Genomic DNA, 21,090 nt, shown 5'->3' on the forward strand with positions numbered 1-21,090 from the left:
AGTAATATAATATGAGAGGTCATAAGCAGTGAATGGTGGGGAGCAAGTTCCTAGTTAGCTCTGCTAACTATAAGTGGTGAATTTCAGTTTTTTTCCAAAAGTTAATGTTTTCACTGACCTAGTCGCATAGCTAAAACATTAAGCTAATCTTTGTTTTTTCAGTGACCACACAAATGCACAAACACACACTTTCTCACAGACGCTTATATATTATCTACTGGTGGTCGCCAGTAGATAGTTATAGTTAGGACCTCCTTTCCATAGGAAAAGCGTTTTTTGTTTTCCCAATAACTTTGGGCGGGGGGGGTGGCGAATTTTTGCAACATTTTCAAAACTCGTGGGGCGCTCCTGTCAGCTCATATCTTGAAAGTTTTGGGGTGATTCAGCAAGCAGGGGCCAAGAAAAAAGGGAGTTCCCAAAACGTGTTTTCTCCATGGTATTTTCCGTAGGAAACTTTAGACACGGCTACAGCTCTAACTGCTGAACGGAATTACACCAAATTTGGAAAAAAGGTAGCCCTTGGTTCAGAAAGAGGCCTTTTTGTTAAATGGTGTAAATCTGTTCAGTAGTTCCTGAGAAATGTAAAAAAAAAAAGGTTGGAAAATCAATTTCCCATAGGAAACTTTCGACACGGCTACAGCTCGAACTGCTGAACGGAATTACACCAAATTTGGCAAAAAGGTAGCTATTGGTTCAGAAGAGACCTATTTTTAAATGGTGTAAATCCGTTCAGTAGTTGCTGAGAAAATCAAAAACAAAAGTTTTCGATATCTAGAGCTTCATTCTAATTGACTGTCAACACTCCAAAGCAGGAAGTGTTGGCAGCCATCTTATGACTCAGTAGAACCGAGTCACAAGAAAACAGAAAAAGAAACGGGTAAAACAAGAAAAGGGGGAAGGGTAGAAACACCCTGACCCCCTAGGACAAAAAAATCAATTTTTTAAATCGGCAAAAGTCGCAGAGGATCCGCGGATCCTGCTGCGAAAATAAAAAAAAGCACAGGCTCCCGCGATTCGTTATTATTTAGCGCCCAGGTGGGCCAAGTCCCTGGGGCATGCTATATTGGGATTGCGGGGAGACAGGGGGGCCCCGCAGCCCCTGTGACCGCCACCCCTGGGGGCTTTCCTTAAATATTTGCGGGGGGCACATGGCTCCCCGCAGCACTGAGTGCTTTTTTTTTAAGAACCTGTGGGGGGGGGGACTCGAGTCCCCACACACGCCCCGAGGACCACCTACTCCCCGGGGCACTATCTATGTAAATTTGGGGGTCCGTTACGGACCCCCGGGGACCTCTACCTCCCCGGGGCTTTGCCAATGTTGGTAGTGGGGCCACGCGGCCCCCATCCAGGAGTCCTTGATGGCCCTGGGGACCGCCATCCCCCAGGGCCGGCTCCTGCAGTGTCCCGGGGTGCCCACCCCCGGGACACTGCTGTTTGCAATGAGTGGGCGGGAGCCGTGCGGCTCCCACCCTGTCATTTCAAACTGCTTTGCTTCATTGGAGCGAGAGCAGGGAAACCTGCTCTCGCTTCAGTGAAGCAAAGCAGATTGCTTTCCCACACAGGGAGTTAGTTACATGTCGGCAGCTTCCCATGTGGAAAAGCAATGCCGGCTCCTGCAGGACATGATGAGCTGGCGGGACCGTGGGGGCATTGGGGCTCCCCCCACGGTCCCCAGCGTAAAACAAGAAAAGGGGGAAGGGTAGAAACACCCTGACCCCTAGGCCTGCTTAGGGGGTCCCACAAGGACCACCAGGGCCAAAAAAAGCATTTTTTTTTTTTACATCTCCAAAAGTCGCAGAGGATTCGCGGTTCCTGCTGCGAAAAAAAAAGAAAAAGCGTGGGCTCCCGTGATTCATTATTATTTAGCCCCCGGGGGCATGCTATATTGGGATTGCAGGGGCACAGGGGGGGCCCCCGCAGCCCCGGGGACCCCCACCCCCTGGGCTTTTCTTAAATATTTGCGGGGGCACATGCCCCCCCCCCCCCCCCCCTCCTCCTCCCCGCCCCGGCAGCCCCTGGGATTGCCACCCCCGGGGGGTTTATTTTTCCAAGAACCTGTGTGGGGGGGCTCGAGTTAAGCGAGGAACACCATCTACTGGTCACGGTGGAATATGGCAATGGAATTGCTTCTGTAAGAATTAGTTGTCGGAGTACGTTATAATACATACCGTCATTCCTTTATGGTCAATAATCATTGTACTTATGAAGCCTTATTGACGTTGCACAGTCTGTAGAATATATGGGAACCGTCATACATCTACCAGGCTTAAAGGAGTTCCGCTATTGTTCATGCTCATGGTGCACCATAAATTAAACAGTAAAGGTATCCTTACATTATGTTATACATTCAGGAGATTCTCATTGTACAGCATAATCCTTACATTGGGATACACATTTAGGAGATCCAGATTTGTGACAATAAGGGCTGTAAGGAGACAATCCTAAATAAGGGATGCTCCAACATACACATGGTTTTTCGAATGCAATTATATATGCTCCTAATCTACCATACTTAATACAGTCCTTAGGTATCCTTACATTATTATATACATTGGGAGATTCAGATTATGCGGCAAGTGTTGATAACATTAGGCAGTAAACTGAAACTACGCTTGTGTTGGAAAAACTAATGTGTGTAATTAAAAGGATGGTCATGCTCTTAAGAGCTGGTGTCTTCTCATATGTATGTGTCACATCACAAGGGGGATGATATGCACTTTCATAGTCTGCTCATTTGCACATAGGTTTCTTCCTGTTCATTAAGTCCATGGGTAGTTGCTAATGTGGAGACATTGTGTTTGGCAATTCTAGGTGTCTGATTTATATTCTTTCGAATACTTAATGTCTTGATTTCCTCAGTTTTTGAAGGTGTTATTTATTCTTATGTTTAGTGTTGGAACATGGTTGTCCCGTGAGCTCTGCTTCGGAGGCTATCTAAGATGCAATGGCTGAATATTTACCATAGGGCCATGTCTTACATGGTTGAGAAGATTTCTGGCTTTTCAGAGGAGGTGGTTTGTTTTTTTGATCCTTTTGAACTTCAAGAACATCCTGCATATTTCCCCTGTCCACTATGGAGGAAGGTGCCTCGTATACGGTGGTGCTCCGTCGGGCTGATGACGTCCTTCACCTCAATCTCCCTACGGTGACCCTGAAGACTAATCTACTCAATGAGGTGCTTCAGCCGGCGCCCACTTCATCGGAGCCGCTGCTGCCTTTTAATGATGCCCTCCCTGAAGTCTTGTTGGGCACTTGGTCACGGCCCGCCACAGGGCCCCCTGTGGAGAAGAACGTCGCCAGGTGTCATCGCCTGGCGTCGGGTGATCCTGCCTTTCTGACCACTCATCCTACACCTGAAAGTCTGGTCATTCAAGCTTCTAAATCTCAGAGTGCCTTTCCCACGGCTCCGCCAGATAAGGACTCTAAAAAATTGGAGCAGTTTGGCAAGCGGTTATTCTTTTCAGCCAGCTTAGGTCTGCGGTCAGTAAACACCGTGTGCCTCCCGGGCCACTATTCCAACGCGTTGTGGAATTCCGTGGCTGAGGTGTTGCCTCAGTGTCTGGAGGAGGTCCAGACTGTGTTTCTTGGGATGTGGCTGAGGATAAGGACGCGGCTAGGTGCGCCATTCGTTGTGGCTTGGACACTGCGGACTCTCTCGGTAGGGCTATTTTCATGACCGTGGTGCTCCGTCGCCACGCCTGGTTGCGATCCACCGGGTTCTCCATGGACGTCCCGGCCAAGTCTATTTTTCATTCTTTTCATGGCCATGGCAGAGGCGCCCCTGCCCATTCGTTCAGCCAAAAGTCTGAGCAGAACCAAACTCAGCATGCCCGTGGGTGTGGAGGCCGCCGGGGTGGCTGCGGGTGTGAGGGTCAGTCCACCTCCGACATCAATCTCAAAACCTTCCTAGTCTGAGCCTCAGGTCGCTGGGTGGCAAGATTAGTCATCACCTTCTCCATTGGCATTCTGTCACTTCCGACAGGTGGGTGCTGCAACTCGTAAGGAGGGGTTACTCCCTCCCCTTTGAGTCCACCCCCCCCACCCCCTCCCCCCAGGGCCATGCCACCTCAATTCCACCGCATGTCAGGGGAGATCACTTTGCACTTCTCCAGCAGGAGGTTATGGCCCTCTTAGCCAAGGGGGCCATTGAACTTGTTCCTGGCCAGAAGTAGGATGTGGTGGTTGTTCCCACTACTTTCTGGTCCCCAAGAAGGACAAAGGGGGCTTGCGCCCCATCTTGGACCTCAGGGGATGTCAAACGCTTCCTCCGGAAAGGAGAAGTTCAAGATGTTGACTCTGGCTCAGGTCTTGGCTGCCCTCGACCCACGAGACTGGATGGTAGCGCTGGATTTGCTGAACGCTTATTTTCACATCCCCGTCCTGCCAGCCCACCAGCGTTACCTGTGGTTCACGGTAGGCCAGGAGCCTTTTCAGTTTGCCGTCCTCCCCTTCGGTCTTACCAGTGCCCCTCGGGTGTTCACGAAAGTGATGGCGGTGGTCGCAGCTCAACTGCGCAGGTCGGGGGTGTCGTTCTTCCCCTACCTCAACGACTGGTTGTTGAATGCGGGCTCGCCCCAGGCAGTCGTCACCCACCTTCAGACTACAGCCGACCTCCTGCATTTGCTGGGGTTCTCCATCAATGTGCCGAAGTCACATCCGAGTCCCTCTCAGAATCTCCCCTTCATCGGAGCGGTTCTGAACTCAACGCAGTTTCGGGTTTATCCTCCTGAACAGCGAGTCCGGGATATTGAGGCTATGATTCAGATCTTTCAGCCTCTATCCTGGTTTTCGGTCAGGATGACCCTCCAGCTCCTGGGCCTGATGGCCTCCTGCATCCTGCTAGTGCAACATGCCAGATGGCATATGCGGGCTCTGCAGTGGGAGCTGAAGTTCCAGTGGGCACAGCATCAGGACAACCTGTCCGATCACGTCCAGATCTCGGAGGGCACTGCACAATACTTGCAGTGGTGGCTCACGAATCGCGATTGGGTCCAGGGCAGATCCCTCTCCCTTTTTCCAACTGGGGCACACAGTGGTGACGGATGCGTCCCTCTGGGAAGGGGAGGCCACTTGGGAGAAACGGAGATCAGAGGCCTCTGGTCTCCGGCCAAGTCCCGGCTCCATATCAACCATTTGGAGAGTCGGGCAATCCGGCTTGCACTGAAAGCATTCCTTTCCTGTGCCCAGGGAAGTGTAGTGCAGGTGTTCACGGACAACACCACCGCCATGTGGTATTACAACAAGCAGGGCGGGGTGGGGTCGTGGACCCTATGTCAGGAGGCTCTGCGCCTCTGGACATGGCTTCAACACCTGGCAGGCTCTCTGAACGCCAGGGCGGACGAGCTCAGCCACCGGTGCATGATGGATCACGAATGGCGTCTGAACTCTGACGTGGATCAAGGTCTCTTTCAGCAGTGGGGAGAGCCTTGGTTAGATCTATTCGCCACCGAAGAGAACGCGCAATGTCATCAATTCTGCTCGTTGGAATTTCCAAGGCGGCACTCGCTCGGCGATGCTTTTCGTCACGAGTGGAGTTGCGGTCTGTTGTATGCCTTTCCGCCTATACCACTTCTGCCCAGAGTGCGGAAGAAGATTCGGCGCGACCGGGCCCAAGTCATTCTTGTGGCTCCGGATTGGGCACGAAGATACTGGTATCCCGAGCTACTCAACATGGCGATCGATCCCCCGATCCGACTGCCTCTTCGGGAGGATCTTCTGTAGCAGCAGCAGGGGACGGTCCTCCACCCGAACCTGTCCAGCCTCCACCTCCATGCGTGGAGATTGAGCAGCGACAGTTAACAGCTTTCGACCTTCCTCCCGAAGTCTAAAATGTAATTTTGGCAGCCAGGCGTCACTCCATGAAAACGGTATACGCCTGCAGGTGGAACACGTTTGTGGCATGGTGCACAGCAAAGGCTGTGGATCCCCTTTCTGCCCCTCTTTCCGAGGTCCTTCTGTTCCTCCTTTCTTTGGCCCAGCAGGGCTCATTTCTGAGCACTATCAAAGGTTATCTTTCTGCCATCTCCTCCTTTCTACTGCTCCCTTATTTATTATTTATACAATTTCTAAAGCGCACTATCACCTGACAGGCATCTTGGCGCTAGTAACTCAAAGACCATGTCAACACAGAAGGGGGCTAAAGCACAGGCCTAGTTCTTAGGGAATAACCAAGTTTTAAGGTTCAGATTCATGGGCGGCCATACCGTGTTCCTACGCGTCTCAAATTGCAACAGCTCAGTTTTAGCTATATTAAACTGTAAAGAATTCTCCTTCAGCCACTGTGACATATCTTCTAAACATCTATGAAACCCCTCCACTGAGATGGACTGCTCTCCCTCCAGGGAGAGAATGAGTTGCGTATTATCAGCGTAGTTGATGACCTTGATGTTATAACGCTTGATGATCGTCAACAAGGGTCTCAAATAGACATTAAAAAGAATGGGGCTGATGGCCGAGCTCTGAGGCACCCCATGTGAGACATGAGCAGAGGCGGATTGGTAAGGAGGAAGAGACACCGCTTGCTGCCTCCCTGAGAGAAAGGAGTGAAACCATCTAAGGGCCACTCCCGTGACTCCCACCTCACTCAACCGGTTCAAAAGGATGTTGTGGTTGACCGTATCGAAGGCGGCAGACAGGTCCAGCAGAATCAGCACTGCTGCCTGGCCCCTGTCTGCCCGCCTCCGAAGCTCATCCATTACGGTCACCAGTGCCGTCTCAGTACCATGAGCCGGTCGAAACCCGAATTGCTCCTCCTCCAGGTGTTTACCCTGTTCTAAATGCGCGGACAGTGTGCCACTTACTACCCGTTCCACTACCTTGGCCGGGAAAGGGAGAAGGGATATTGGTCTAAACTTCTTTAGACAATCTGGATCAAGGGAGGAATTTTTAAGCAATGGCGTTACCAACGCCTGCTTCCATTGGCTTGGAACCACCCCTTCTGCAAGAGACTGATTACAGATCTTACACAATAGTGGGAAGAGTTCTACCCCGAACTCCTTCCAGATTTTACAAGGCAGTGGGTCCAAGGGGGAGCCTGACACAATGCTATGTGTTAACTTGTAGAAATCCTCAATCTGAAGAAGGGGGAATTCAAAAAGTGCCCCCAAGGCAGCCTCCACTGTACTGCCATTCCCTGTCCGCTCACCCTTGTCCTTGATGAGGGACAACTGCTCGTTTCCTGCTTTCGACGGCTCTGATGCCTTCCCCAACTCCTCAATGATAAAAGCAACCTTATCATGAAAAAAGTTGGCAAGATTATCAGAGAGCCTCTGAGATAGCAGGAAGTCATTTTTACAACACTCCGGTTTAGTCAGGCTATTGAGGATTTGAAAAATGCAGCGAGAGCTATTTGAAGCCCTGAATATCGCTGAGGCGAAGAAGTCAGCCTTCGTTCTCTTAATGACCTTTCTATATTCCAAAATTTTTGCTCTCCATGCCTTTTTGTGCTCAATTAGATATTTCTGTCTCCAGATTCTCTCGGCCCGATTACAGTCAAGCTTCAGTTTTTTCAATTCCTCCCCAAACCAGGGGGCAGAAGGCCTCCCCTTACTCTGAAAGGATTTGCGAGGCACCAGTGAGTCCAGGGTCAGAGTGATCTCTTTACAGAAAGTGGAGTAGTTCTCATCGACCTGAGCCTCCGGCGAGAAGCAGTCTTCCACCGAGAACACTTCACCATGACTTTTCCTCTGTACCAAGGCCCTCCAATCCCTCCCCATATAATTAGTCTTCCGATTGCCTTCCTTTTTATCCCAATTGGCCATATTCAGGTAGAATTTGACCAAAAAGTGGTCAGTCCAGTCCATCGGGAGAACCTCCCCCATGTATAGCTGCTCATCTAAAGCAAAGATGAGGTCCAACATGTGTCCCCCCGAGTGGGTGGCTACCGAGACTTGTTGACGCAGTCCCAGCCCCTCACATGATTGGGATATATTGGCCAAACCTGTATCAAGGGAGCCATTCGGCCAAAGATTAAAATCGCCCAGAATTAAAACTCTCCGGTGTGTGGCCGCCATATTAGTAAAAATTTCCAGGAGAAGTTGCTGCTGCAGCACACTAAAAAACCCCAGTGGACGATAGCAAATGATCCCTGTCAGGGATTGGCCGAGCTCACTCTTGATAGTGAACCCCGGGAGTTCAACCCCTGCGACCAAATCAATGTCAATGGTCTTCAAGTTCAGGGACTCTCTATAAATTAGCCCCACCCCTCCCCCCTTCCCCTCCAACCTTGGCACGTGCAATATTTTGAAGCCTGGCGGGCAGGCTAATCCAAGGTCAACCTCGCAGTCCTGCCGCGTCCAGGTCTCAGTCATGCACAGTACCTCCAAATCATCCCTGATCAGCCTTCTCTTTTTAAGTCTCCGGTTGTTAACCGTTTTCTGAAAGGCATTACGCACACATACCCTACTGTGCTGTTCATCATGCCTCAATGGGACTTAAACCTTGTCCTGACATTTCTGATGTGCGCTGCCTTCGAGCCCCTTCATAACTGTCCTTTCAGTCTTCTTACTCTCAAGACAGCTTTCCTGGTAGCTATCACCTCTGCCAGAAGAGTGAGTGAGCTCCAGGCTCTTTCTTCCAAACTTCCTTTCCTTTCAGTTCATCCGAACAAGGTGGTTTTAAGGACTCGTCCTTCTTTCCTGTCAAAGGCTGTCACACCCTTCAACATCAGGCAGACCATCACTTTGCCCACCTAATTTCCGACTCCGCATCCTTCGAGATGAAGAGGTTCCACCGTCTGGACCCTAAACGTGCGCTCTTGTTCTATCTGAAACACATGTGCAACAGTTCCGGGTGGATGACCAGCTCTTTGTTGGCTACTTGGGCGCCAAAAAACGTTGGGCCGTGCATAAACAGACCATCTCTCGGTGGGTCGTTCTCTGCATCAAGGCCTGTTACTCGTTGGCTAAGAAAGAGCCTCCTGTGGGGCTGCATGCCCATTCCACCTGGGCAACAGCAGCCACTACTGCCTTGGGACGCGGCGTTCCCTTGCAGGACATTTGTCAGGCAGCTACGTGGGCCTCACTGCACACATTTATCAAGCATTACTACCTTGACAGACCAGTCCGGAGAGACGGCTTCTTTGGCCGTTCTGTTCTCCGTGACTTTCTGGTGTAATCTTATTCGCAGACCCACCACTGGGGTTGGTATTGCTGGGGTATCTATTCTAAGGTAAGGAATCTATCACTAACGTTTCTCTTTCAGATGCACAAGATACTGTACACAAGTATCTGTAAGAGACATTAGTTAGTGATAGATTCCTTACCGCCCCACCCATCCTCACCGTTCTGCCCCACCCATCCCCCCCGTTCTGCTTACTGATTACTAGGGTTAAGGACATCCCTTTTCAGGGCCCTAGTTTCATAGCACCAGTAGTCAGTTTCTTGCATGGCTCTGCGTTCCTGGTGCGGAAAGTCGTGCACAGAACTGACGTCAGCGTGCATAGGTGCCGCCTAAGTAGTCTCTGTGACGTCATCTCTGCGCATACGATGCCAGCGACTGAGGCGGAGCCACACAACGCCACCTATTTATGCGCAGGGGTACTGCTAGCAAAACTTTCTGCATGCGGTCTGATGCCTAGGGATATTCTAAGGTAAGGAATCTATCACCAACTAATGTCTCTTACAGATATATCTTTACACAAGTAGTAACTTTTGTGCTATAGGGACAAAGGTACGTATTGGGAGCAGGAGCAAAGGATCATCCTCGTAAGTCTGGCTGGGGTGTTGGGCAGGGTGAATAGTTAGGGTTTTTTAGAATTCAGGAAATGCGAGTGTTCAAGGCAGTACATAATTGGTAGGTTATAGGGTTTTGTTGCATTAAGGGATAGTAAGGGGCTTTTAGGGTTTGGGTCAGTGCATAACTGGGGTAAGGGGTTGTAGAGTTGAGGGATGGATATCAGTAAGGGTTTATTAGGATTCATGGAATTAATGGTGTTTGGTTTGTTTTCTGGCTCAAGGATAGGTAGTGTAAATGGGTAATAAAGGGTTCTGAGAAGTGTAGTGCTAACTAGTTTGAAGATGTTTTTAGGCTTCATTGAATAGTAGAAATAAGGGTAATAAGGATTTTTAGGGTCGGGAAATTGTAGCATTAAGTGGCAGTAATTATCTTTAGGGTTCAGGGAAAGGAATGGTAAAGGGGGAAGTAAGGAGCTTTTATGGTTCAGGAAATTGTGCATATAAGGGCTAAAAAGGGTTGTTAGAGTTCAGGAATTTGTAGCGGTGAAGATTAATTAGGGCTTGTAGGATTCAGGGATGTGTAGCATTGGGGTTAGTAAGGGTTTTTAAGGGTTCAGGGATGGGAAGCATTAAACGATGCAAAACAGTTGGTAGGGGACTGTTTTATAAATGGTTGTAATAAAAATAGCTTTTAAAATTCAACATTTGTGTAATTGTAGGTAATAATGAAGAACACAGCATTATTACCTCAACCGTGTCAACCCTATTTTAATGTAGAGACAGTCTGTTAAATGTATTTTGATGCCTCCTTCACTAAGTCTGATTCTTATTAAAACAAGAACTGTTGGTTATGACTGTAATAAAACTAACTGGCGCTTTGTTCTTTGTATTTTTCAGCTTCCATCATCATCAACATGGGGTCAGCAAGCCAGCACAACAGGCATATCAGCATCCCAGTCTTCTCTCTCATTGGCAGAGATCCAGAAATTAGAGGAGGAACGAGAAAGACAGCTGCAAGAAGAGGTTTGTTTTTATTATGAAGTAATGCCCTCATGAACTGTATTCCATGATTTCAAAATTCAGTTTTTATTTGATAGTTTTAACAATTTTGAAGAAATAGTTCCTGTTTGTTTTTTGTGATGAATAGCGACCGGGCACTTAAACTGTTGGCTGCAAAAAGCGAGTCGCAGTGTTATGTTGCAATATAGAAATCCTCTGTACCCTATTTATGTGTAGGTGTCCCGTATGGAAGAGAGCTTTGTGTTTTATGTTTTGATTGCTAGCACTGTGGCCTCATCTTTCTGTCCCCTTATTTCGCAGCATGCACGGCAACAAAGGGAGCTTATGAAAAGCCTCCATCAACAGCAGCAGCAGCAACAGCAGAAACTTTCAGGCTGGGGTCATATCCCCAAAGGGACAGAAAACACAAAGTCTTTGCTTGAAATTCAGAAAGAGGAGGCCAAACAGATGCAGAAACACAAGCAAGAAAACCGCTCCCTTGGTACCAGCTGTGTCAGCACTGCTGCTGATACTACCAGCACAACCATCACAGTGAGTATTGATAGAACCAAAGAAACGTTGCGGAGACCTAGACACTCTTTTCCAAAGGCCCACTTGTTCATTTTTTTTCATGTCTGTTGTCCTACACCCTCTTACCTTGAATGTCACCCTCCATTTACTGTTGCCTGTTCTCCCACTCATTTGTTGCATTCTGCTTCCGGTCCTTTATATATGGGACCATGCACTGCTAGTTCAGAAGTGAAAATGTGTGCACAGCATTAAAACGAACAACCAGATATATCATTGCCTTGGTTTTCCAAAGTAGGAGCCAACACTTTAATAATTGGTGAACCTGCTGACTTGAGGTGATTGACAAAAATGTTATTTTTTATTTTATTTTTAGAAATGATCGTTCTTTTTCAGATAAAATGTGTATTTGTAGAGAGCACGTTCACCCAGAAGGGTACGTTGGCGCTGAATAATAGATGTTTGTTACCCAACTCAGTGGCACTCATTTTAGCGACTTCAGAAGGATGAAAGGCTGAGTGAACCAGCCAAAATTTAAACCTGTGACCATGAGGTCAAACAGAGGCCCCTACAGTGGACGCATTAGTCCACTAAGCTGCCAAACCGGATAGGTGTTATAGTCCCTAACACATGCTACTAATGTTGAACTATAGGAAGTTGACTGTTTGCAGGTGCTCTCCTCTCTGTTTGCAGGTGCTCTCCTCTCTGTATGAATGAGTATTCTCTAGGCACCACACTGAATCCGATAAACTATTACCCAGTGATATCTTTCAGGTGCTGCCAGCTATGAAACAACCAGTCACGTTTCATCCACTCACCATATGACTACATTAGGCACGTCTGCTAGCGATTTCTAGCTGCAGATTCCTTACCGTCTAATATTCCCCAGGCGTCAATCAGCTCATCTGTGCCGGAAATGACATGTGCAGTGCCTATATAGGCGACCCTCCAGTGCCCTGACATCATTTGTTTTCTTTCCACGCATCAATGCAGACCCAGGGAGAGCTTTCTCTGCCTACATTTTGGACTACTTTTTCTTTTTTTTTTCTTTTTTTTTATACATTTTTGTTGACCTATTTTGGGCTTTGTCTCCAAGTGTGCGAGGTATGTCACTCAAAAAAATGTGGGGTTTAAACCTTGTGGTTCCTGTCCCAGGCAGGTGTCTCGAACAGACCCCCATCTTTGCCTCTGTGGCCTAGAGCTGGCACACAACTCCAAGCCCTGTGAGGACTGTAAAGCCATGAACAACAAAGGAGTGATCCCTGAAGCTCCTGGATGCCAGTTGACTGTGACACTCCAGGTCATGGAAGGTCCAGAGTCAGTTTACAGGTCGAGCACTTAATTTTTGGGTGGGCCAACCGCTCTGGAGTTCCTTCAGGCCCCATTGGTTTTGGCAGGTGCCACCACTGGTTTTCTGCCATCTTTCCACCCTCAGCGCAAGGCAGCCCCCCTGGATCCGGTGCTGGATCTGGACCAGCACCAGTTGTGGGACCATGACGTTCCCCGGAGCCAGTTCCACTGATGTCGTTCCCAGTGGAACCAACCCCATCATCATACCGGACTCTGATATGGAGCCAGATAAGTGTCAACAAACATCCACTCCAGCGCCAACCTGAACTTGACCTTCCAAGTCTGAGCCAGGTCTTTTTTTTCACCAGCCTCTGTGAAGTGTCCGATTAGGAAGGATCCTTAATGCTACTAAAACCCCATAGATGAACCATAGGACAACTGGTATGAGGAACTGGTGGATGCCAGTGGTCTGAACACCTCCCCAGACACTGGCCTAGTCTCTCCTCTCAGTGTGGCTATGGAACAAGGGACTTCCTCTGTAATGGTGGTGGTGGGGGCGGCTGAGGTCCTGGACCTAACGCTGTCCTTAGTGACAGTCAAGATAAAAGTCTTGACCGAGAGCTTTAGCCAGTTGTCGCCCCCACAGAACCTCTCCTCCCTTTTAATGAAGCCCTCACCGATGTCCTGCTTGTGGCATGACCCAAGAGCTGCAAAGGGCCTCCTGTACACAGGACAATTGCCCGCCACCACTGCTCCCGGGGACCCAGCTTTTCCTCACCCAGCACCCCACCCCGGAGAGTCTGGTTGTCTAGGCCTCCACCTCCAAAGGTAACTCTGCCATGTTTCCTACTATACAACCTAATATGGAATCCAAGAGGCTGGATACCTTTGGCAAGAGAATGTTCTCTTCCGCTGGCCTTGCACTGCAGTCGGTAAACACCACATGTCTCTTGGTCTGATACAGTCACACAGTTTAGGATTCAGTTGCGCAAGTCCTGCCCATGGTCTCGGAGGAGGTCTGAGCCATACTGACCCAGACTATTGCCGATGGCAGGGAGGCAGCAAAGTTCACCAATTGCTGCGGACTGGATATGACTGACTTACTAGGCCGAGTACTTGCGCCGTCAGTGACACTCCAATGCCACGCCTGACTGAAATCTACTGTTTTTTCAGGGTATATTCATGCAACCCTTATGGGCATGCTCTTTGATGGCACTCTCGTCTTAGACGATAAGGCAAATTCCACTCTAGGTCACTTTAAGGACAGCCAAGCCATTGCCCGGGAGCTGAGTTTCTCTATGGCACTGCGCCAAACCCATTCTGCCTTTTGCCCCTTCCGTATATTTACAACAAGGGGTGGTGAGGGACAGAGTCTCTGAATTAAGCAGAATACTCTCACCCAGTCAAAAGATCAGGGCTAGATCCAACCCCTTCCGTGGCTACGGTATGGGCTACTAGCCACGTCCCTTCCCTCCCAGCCAGCCACCAAGGCCAACAGGCTCCCCCTGGCAGTCTCAAAACACCTTTAGTTTGCCCTCTTGCCATCACAGGGAACCAGTTGACAGCAGGATCTGACATCCACTGCCATGCTTGCAGTGCATATTATCAGACAAGTGAATACTCCACCACTCATGCCACTGTCCACAAAGCCGCTGACCGAGGACCACCTCTCCTTGCTGCAACAGGAAGTGCAGCCCTTTTGGCCAAAGGAGCAATCGAAAGATTGCCAGGATCAAAAGTAGGTTGTGGTTCCTGTTCCCCCTAGTTTCTGATGCCCATGAAGGACTGAGGCCTCTGCCCTATTTTAGACCTGCGCCCTCTCTACTACTTCCTGATGAAGGAGAAATTCAAGATGCTCACGTTGGCTCAGGTTCTCTCTGCCTCGGACCCTGAAGTCTGGATGGTAGCACTGGACTTGCAGGACCTACTTCCACATCCCTGTCCTACCTGCCTACAGGCATTACTTGCTGTTCCTGGTGGGTCACGAGCATTTTTAATTATATGTGCTCCTGATTGTCCTCATCAGTGCACCTCAGGTGTTCATCAAGGTTATGGCGGTGGCTGCAGAACATCTGTGGACGTTAGGGGTTCCAGTCTTCCCCCTAACTCATTGACTGGCTGTTGAAGGCAGGCTCGCCTCAGGCATTAATTTCCCATCTCCAGACTACCGCGGACCTCCTGCATTTGTTAGGGTTTACTATCAACGTGCCAAAGTCACATCTGACTTTCCTCTCAGGCGCTCACTTTCATCAAAGCCATTCTGGACACAGTGCAGTTTCAGTCCTACCCTCCAGAGTGGCGAGTCCAGGATAGTCAGGCTGTGATTCCAATGCTTCAGCCTGTATCCTGGATTTCGGTGAGACTGACTGAGGCTTCTGGGCCTCATGGCATCCTGCTAGTATCACATGCCCGATGGCATGTGCGGGCTCTGCAATGGGATCTCAAGTCCAAATGGGCGTTACATCTTGGGAATCTAACTTGGTCCATATATCGAAGTGAACTGAAAAAGATCTACAGTGGTGGCTGACTAACTACGATTGGGTCAGCAGCAGACTACTTTCCCTTACCTACCGAGAGGTGGAGTTCAGAGGACTTTGATCTCTGGCGGAGTCTTGACTGCACACCAGTCTTTTGGAATTGATAGCGATTTGCCTGACATTGAAATCCTCTCTTCCTTCTATTAAGAAAAGGCTGGTTCAGGTATTCACGGACTACACCTTCCATGTGGCATTGCAACTAAGAGGGCAGGTTGGGGTCTTGGACCCTGTGTTAAGTGGCCCTGCATCTCTGAACATGGCTGGAATGTCAGTATATATTCCTGGTGGCTCAACATCTGACGTGTTTTTTGAACACCAGAGCATACAAACTCAGCCATCAGTGCCTAGCAGTTCACTAATGCATTTCATCCAGTGGTGGCGCAAGGTCTCTTCAGCGATTGGAGACAACCTTGGTTAGATACATTTGCCACTGCCATGAACACTAAATGTCAGCACTTTTGTGTGCTGGAGTTTCCAAGATGACTCTCTCTCTGAGACTTCTTTCATCTCAAGTGGAGCTCAGGCCTCCTTTCCCTCCGATACCACTCCTGCTTCTTGTTCTCAAGAAGATCAGAAACAACCGGGATCCAAGCCATTCTTGTGGCTCTGGGTTGAGTACGGACAGTATGGAACTTCAGAGCATCAGGCTGCCCCTTCGGAAGGATCTACTGTCACAGCAACAAGGGCAGGGCCCTGCACGCGAACCTGTGCACGCTTCACCTTCATGCACTGTGATTGAGCTGCAGCAGTTGACAGTTTTTGTCCTCCCTGCAGAAGTCTGCAATATAATTCTGACAGCTAGACGTCCCTCAAACACAGCATATACATTTGCTAATTGGGACAAATTTGTGCCTAGGTGTTGATCCCCTTTCAGCACCTTTGCTTGAGGTTTTGCAGCGTAAATTGTTTCTGTATTCACATGCCTTGCATTATTGCGCCATCTAGTGGTTGGGTCTGGAAAGTCTCCTTGAAGTCTCTTATCGTTTATTTATTTTTTTGTGGGTGTTGTCGGCTATTTGGGTTTAAACTTCAACTTGTGACACATTAGACGTATGCCCTGGAAATCCCTAGACTCAGTTGCCTTCAGATCTCTTTTTTCCGCCATTGGGTCTGGAAGCCTAGGGGAGAGCTCCGGAGTAGAGGAAGAAGGAATAAGGAAGAAAAATATATTTTTCCAGCTGAGTATCACCACCAAACCAAGATTGGTGACGACTGCAAGGACGTAGAACACAGAAAATCACCAAGTGACACCTTGATGAGAAGACAGACACAACAAGACTGCGTGGCCGAAGAATAAGAATGGGTCATGGGGCATACCCTCCTAGATTCTACCCCAAGTGCCACCACAATTATGCACAGATGGACTTGCATGAGGTTTGTAACCCTTACCTCTCTAATGACCATAGTGCCGAGGACTGCAGAGCGTGCGCAGAGTTCTTCCTCATGACCATCAGGGCAACACAGAAGCAGATGTGGGACCAGAAAACAGGAGTTCTTGAAAAATCTCGGCGTGTCGAGGGACCAAGAGAATACCCTAGAGACAGAGGAGGCCCTAGGGGAACACCCAGAACTCCAGGAGATCACGATGGCCAAACTGGCAAGGGCCACAAGAAAGCATTGAAGGACGAACACAAACCTAATGTAATCCCTCAGAGCTGAGACACAGTTGAGCCAAGGACCTCAACCTCGAAGAAAGCATTGATGACCCCGAAATTGTCCACATCAGAGGAACGAGTGAAGCTCAAGGAGCCACATGGGTCTAAGTCAAGGTACACCGATGGAGGCAAACCCTTGAAACCTGCTTCGACCTCAAGAGAGAATAACTGGCATGGGAGGGTGAAATAAAAGCCAGCTTATCATAGCCACAGATTCCTTAACTTATAATATCCCCAGGCGTGAGACGGGATCCAGAACTTTTTGCAGCAGCACCTCAGCGCGCCAGGGTATGGCGGCACACGACCCCGCCATGACGTCGTCCTTATACTTGACGTCAGCGGGGTCATATAAGTCCCTCCCGGTGCGCTGACGTCAGTTTCCTTCGTTTCCGTGTGCAATGCGAATCCGGAGTAGCTCCTCTGGCCTGTTTTCAGGCCTCATTTTCACAGTGCGATGCCTTCGGGCTTCAAATCTTGTAATTCTTGTTCGCGGCAGATGTCCGCGACAGACCCGCATCTTATTTGTATGTGGTGTCTGGGCAAGCACCATGGCTCCACAAACTGTGAAGCCTGCCAACGTCTGAAACCGAAGTCTCGGCGGGAGCGCCCTATGAAGCTGGCCCGGTCTGTCATCGACTACAGGTCCCTCTACTGTTCGGTTCTGCCGTCGATCGCCCTCTGGGGCTGTCGTTCTCCACTTGGTAAGTCGAGGCGCTTGTGGCCTAGGTCATTAACCTCACCTTCTTCTGTTGTCAGGGGCTCTGGTTCCCGGAACTTTCCGGACGAGCACTCCAGGCGGTCGTCTTCCCTCTATCCGCCTTTTCCAGGTGTGGGGCAACTCTGGACCAAATGGAGCCCTATGCTACGGCTTTGCAGGCCTCCCTTGAGTCCTCTCCCTTTCCTGGGGCGTCCTCGGAACCTCTGCCTCTTGAGGGGTCTTCGACTGACTTGCCGGCGGGTTAGCCCCCAGCACCGATTCAGCCCTTGCCTCCCAGGAACGTCGGAGATGTGGTGTCGTTAGGGTGCTGCCCTCCTGGGTCCCCCTCTTCGTCCCACGGCACCTCTGCCGCGCTGCATAGCCCCGTGAGGCTCCCTGTGGCGCCTCAGGTGATTGCCTGTGCTCATAGCCCTAACTTGAGCACACCTCAGCCTTCCGGGCGGGAAGCTGCCTGTCTGGAGCTGGGGTCGACGCTGTCCTGGCGCCGGAGGCTCGTATCCTCTGCTCCGCCTCCGCTCCTTTCTCCGGAATCTGATCCCGCTCTGGATGAGGTGAGCCGGCGCCGGAAGATTGCCTCGCCGGTCCCGGTGACTTCTTCTTCAGAGGGGAACTTGTTATAGTTTCGGCGCCAGACGGCACAACTCGACGCCGACTCTATGCCGGAGGCTGCCGAGTCGGCGTTTGACTTCGCACAATCGGCGCCGACACGTGTTGTTTTGACGCCATGTCGACGCCGATTTCTGGATTCTTCTATAAAGGCCTCTGGAGAGGGTTTGGCTGTGCCCTCTCGCCCGGCGTCGCCAGAGCTAGTGCTACCAGTGCCCCCCTTGGAATTTGTGGAGCCCCCTCAGGAGCTCCCAGATCTGGCTTCTTATATGTGGCTCCCTTCCGTTGGGCATTGGGCGCACCCTCAGTGTCTTGGGAGGATCAGCTTACAACCCTCCCCCACTGATGAGCTGTTTTCCCCTCCGCGAAGGGCTACTGAGGCTGGTGTGGCTTTTTTGAGAGTGGTATTAGGCCACCTGCATCTTGAATATGCAACCCCCCTCTACACCCTTGTCGGTGGACCCCTTGCTGGAGGTCCTCCACCGTGGGTCCGGCAATGTGGAGCCACTTTTGCCTTTTGAGGCATCCCTCTATGATGTCCTCTTGGGTACCTGGGTCCGCCCTTCTTAAAGTGATCCAGTGGCACGGTCAGTTCTGCACCACCACCTCCCAGCTCCACACGATCCAATCTTTTTGTGCACCCTGATGCGCAGGAGTTTGTGTTACAGACTTACTTTCCTTCTCTGGCCCCTTTAACGTTTCCTCCCTCTTGGGAGTCCAGGTGGCGCGAATCCTGGGGTAGGAATGTCTTAGCATCCGCTAGCGCAGCCCTTCGGTCTTTAAATACTGTTTGTGTTTTAGCTCGGGCACCTTCTGCCCTGTCAGACTCTGCAGAGTCTTTGCTTACTACCACCTCCGAAGGTGCTCGCACTGATCTTCTTCACTCCATTCGGGATGGCCGCAACATGGCCAAATTCACAATCCGTTCAGCCTTAGATACTGCGGATTATTTGGGCCGAGCCATGGCGACTTCCGTTGCCCTAAGGCGTCACGCTTGGTTGCGAGAACGTGTGTTCCTGAAAATATCCGGGAATGTCTGGTTGATTTACCCTTTTGATGGGGTTTTGCTTTTTGATGCTCAAGCCGAGTCGGTGGTTCACCAGCTGCTGGCAGGCTTTCGTCATCTCACTGAGGTCCTTTTAGGCCTGTGTTTCGTGGTACTTTTTCATTTTCACATCCGTGAGATGCGCTCTGTGTTTACCGTAGGCAGTGAGCCTCTAGATGCGCTCTGTGTTTTACACGAGCAGTAAGCCTTACCTATTATTTCATGTGGTCAAGGGTGTTTACCCTTTTATTAGCATCTCTTGGATGCATATTGCTTTCAGTTGCCTGTTGGCCTTCTGTGGCCATGTTTCACAGGTTGCTGTGTCTTCTACTTGTGACTTTCAGCCGGTAGTTCAGCTTGGTAACGTCTTTCTGGCCCGGGACTCTGTGGGTGTGGTTTGTTCCTGCATTCTTTTTGATCTGGCTTTTGCCCTAAGAGGTGTCCCCCCTGTTGTCCGGGTTAAGCATACTCTATGTGGGGTACTTGTACGCTATTGTATAGCCTTGCCTATCTGCCTGGATCTGGAGATGTTGTGGGCTCCATGCGCCTATTGAATGTCTGTTGAACGGTATTCTATGTTTTTCCTTGGTGCCATCTGCTTTCGCCATGGTTATAATCTCGTATGGAGGTTTCATGGTCTCCTCTTCATAAACGTCTCCTGGCTGCTCTTCAATGTGCTGGATATGGTCAGGCCTATACGTTATGTCTACATGCCGGTTGCCTTGGTTTCCTCTTCCTACTTTGCCACCTCTTGTCATGGTTGCGAAGCTTGGACCAATATCTCCATGTGTGGGGGAACCCTTTTTCGGTGGTTGCAAGTGGCCATAGGCCTCCTTGCTTACACTTCCTGGGGTGTTTTCCAGTGGTCATATGCTCTCTTTTTGGTGTCGACACTATCAGTGTCTTTTGGGAGTGTTGGTCTTGGATTTTAAGACTCTTTCCGTCATTCGTTAACTTGGCATTTTTAGCCTCTCCCTTCACAGTGGCCTACTCTTAGTCTTACGCCTGTGGGACAGTTCTTCTGTTGGCACTGGTCATTAAGTACTGTCAACAAGTCTATATGGTGGCTGTTCCTCCCTCTGGCTTTGTGCTGCCCGGTCGGGCGCTTTTCTGTTCCTGTGTAAGCCACTTAAGGCCTCTATTACCGTTTACCGGCGGCATATCCTACCTGCTTCTGCAGGTTAGTGGTTGATGCTAATACCCCTCTTTACTCTTTTGGGGCTGGGTGAGCGCTTGGCGTGCTTCTTGTCCTGCTGGCTATCTCCATTACATTGTTCAGGTTGTGGCTTGCATTTGGGCTTTTGCCACCGGCACTTTCGGCCTCCTTTTATACCTGGTCTGTTAAGTGCTGGCTACATCTCTTCCAGTTCATTCCAAGCTGGGGTTAATGCACTTTTCGTCCGTCATGTAGAGGAGAGTGATCCTTCTCTCTCTCTTTCTTCTGGGGATCATACCGTTCTACCTATAATTTTTATCCTGGTCCGGTGTGGCGCCATTCTGGCATGTTGTCGGATATCTTCTGTCCTGTGACTTCTGCTCTTTGAGCTGCTGGAGTTGCTGCCGGACTGTTCTGCCATAGTTGTTCTCCTTTATCTGTCACCCTGTTTCCGGATCACATGCCTGGCGCTTTCTGTTGTACTGTCGCAGACCCGCCCCACTTTTGGGCTATGGTATCTATTCTATGTTAAGGAATCTGCAGCTAAATGTCTCTATCAGATGTACAGGTTACTTACCTTCGGTAACGATGTATCTGGTAGAGACGTTGTCTAGCCGCAGATTCCTTAACGCCCACCCAGCCTCCCCGTTTTGCGAGGACCTTTTCTGGTGGTGTTCTCCACTGGCCTCTTCAGTTGCCATTGGGGTTATATTCAGGAGGTTCAGGTTGTTGCACTCCCCTGGGGGCTTTCATATACACTTAACTTCTGCTGAGGGGCTTCTTTTCTGCTATATGGTACCTTTCATTCAAGGGATGGTTGTTTTACTCTCCAGTTCCCTTCCTTTCAGTCTGCTCTACTGCCTCGGGGTCCTGGTCTCCTCA

At 49.9% G+C, this 21,090-nt stretch overlaps 1 protein-coding gene across 1 annotated transcript in view; it reads left to right on the top strand.

The window, feature by feature from the left end:
- Positions 1-21,090, top strand: part of GIGYF2 (GRB10 interacting GYF protein 2) — a 1,757,193-nt gene that overhangs the window by 1,467,226 nt on the left and 268,877 nt on the right. Inside the window, exons 23-24 of the mRNA XM_078666006.1 lie at positions 10,572-10,697; positions 10,995-11,225. Of these exons, the coding sequence (XP_078522132.1) occupies positions 10,572-10,697; positions 10,995-11,225 (357 nt within the window). The remainder of the gene's footprint in view (positions 1-10,571; positions 10,698-10,994; positions 11,226-21,090) is intronic.

The sequence above is a fragment of the Lissotriton helveticus genome, chromosome 11 (genome assembly GCF_964261635.1).
Source record: "Lissotriton helveticus chromosome 11, aLisHel1.1, whole genome shotgun sequence".
Taxonomy (NCBI): Eukaryota; Metazoa; Chordata; class Amphibia; order Caudata; family Salamandridae; genus Lissotriton; species Lissotriton helveticus.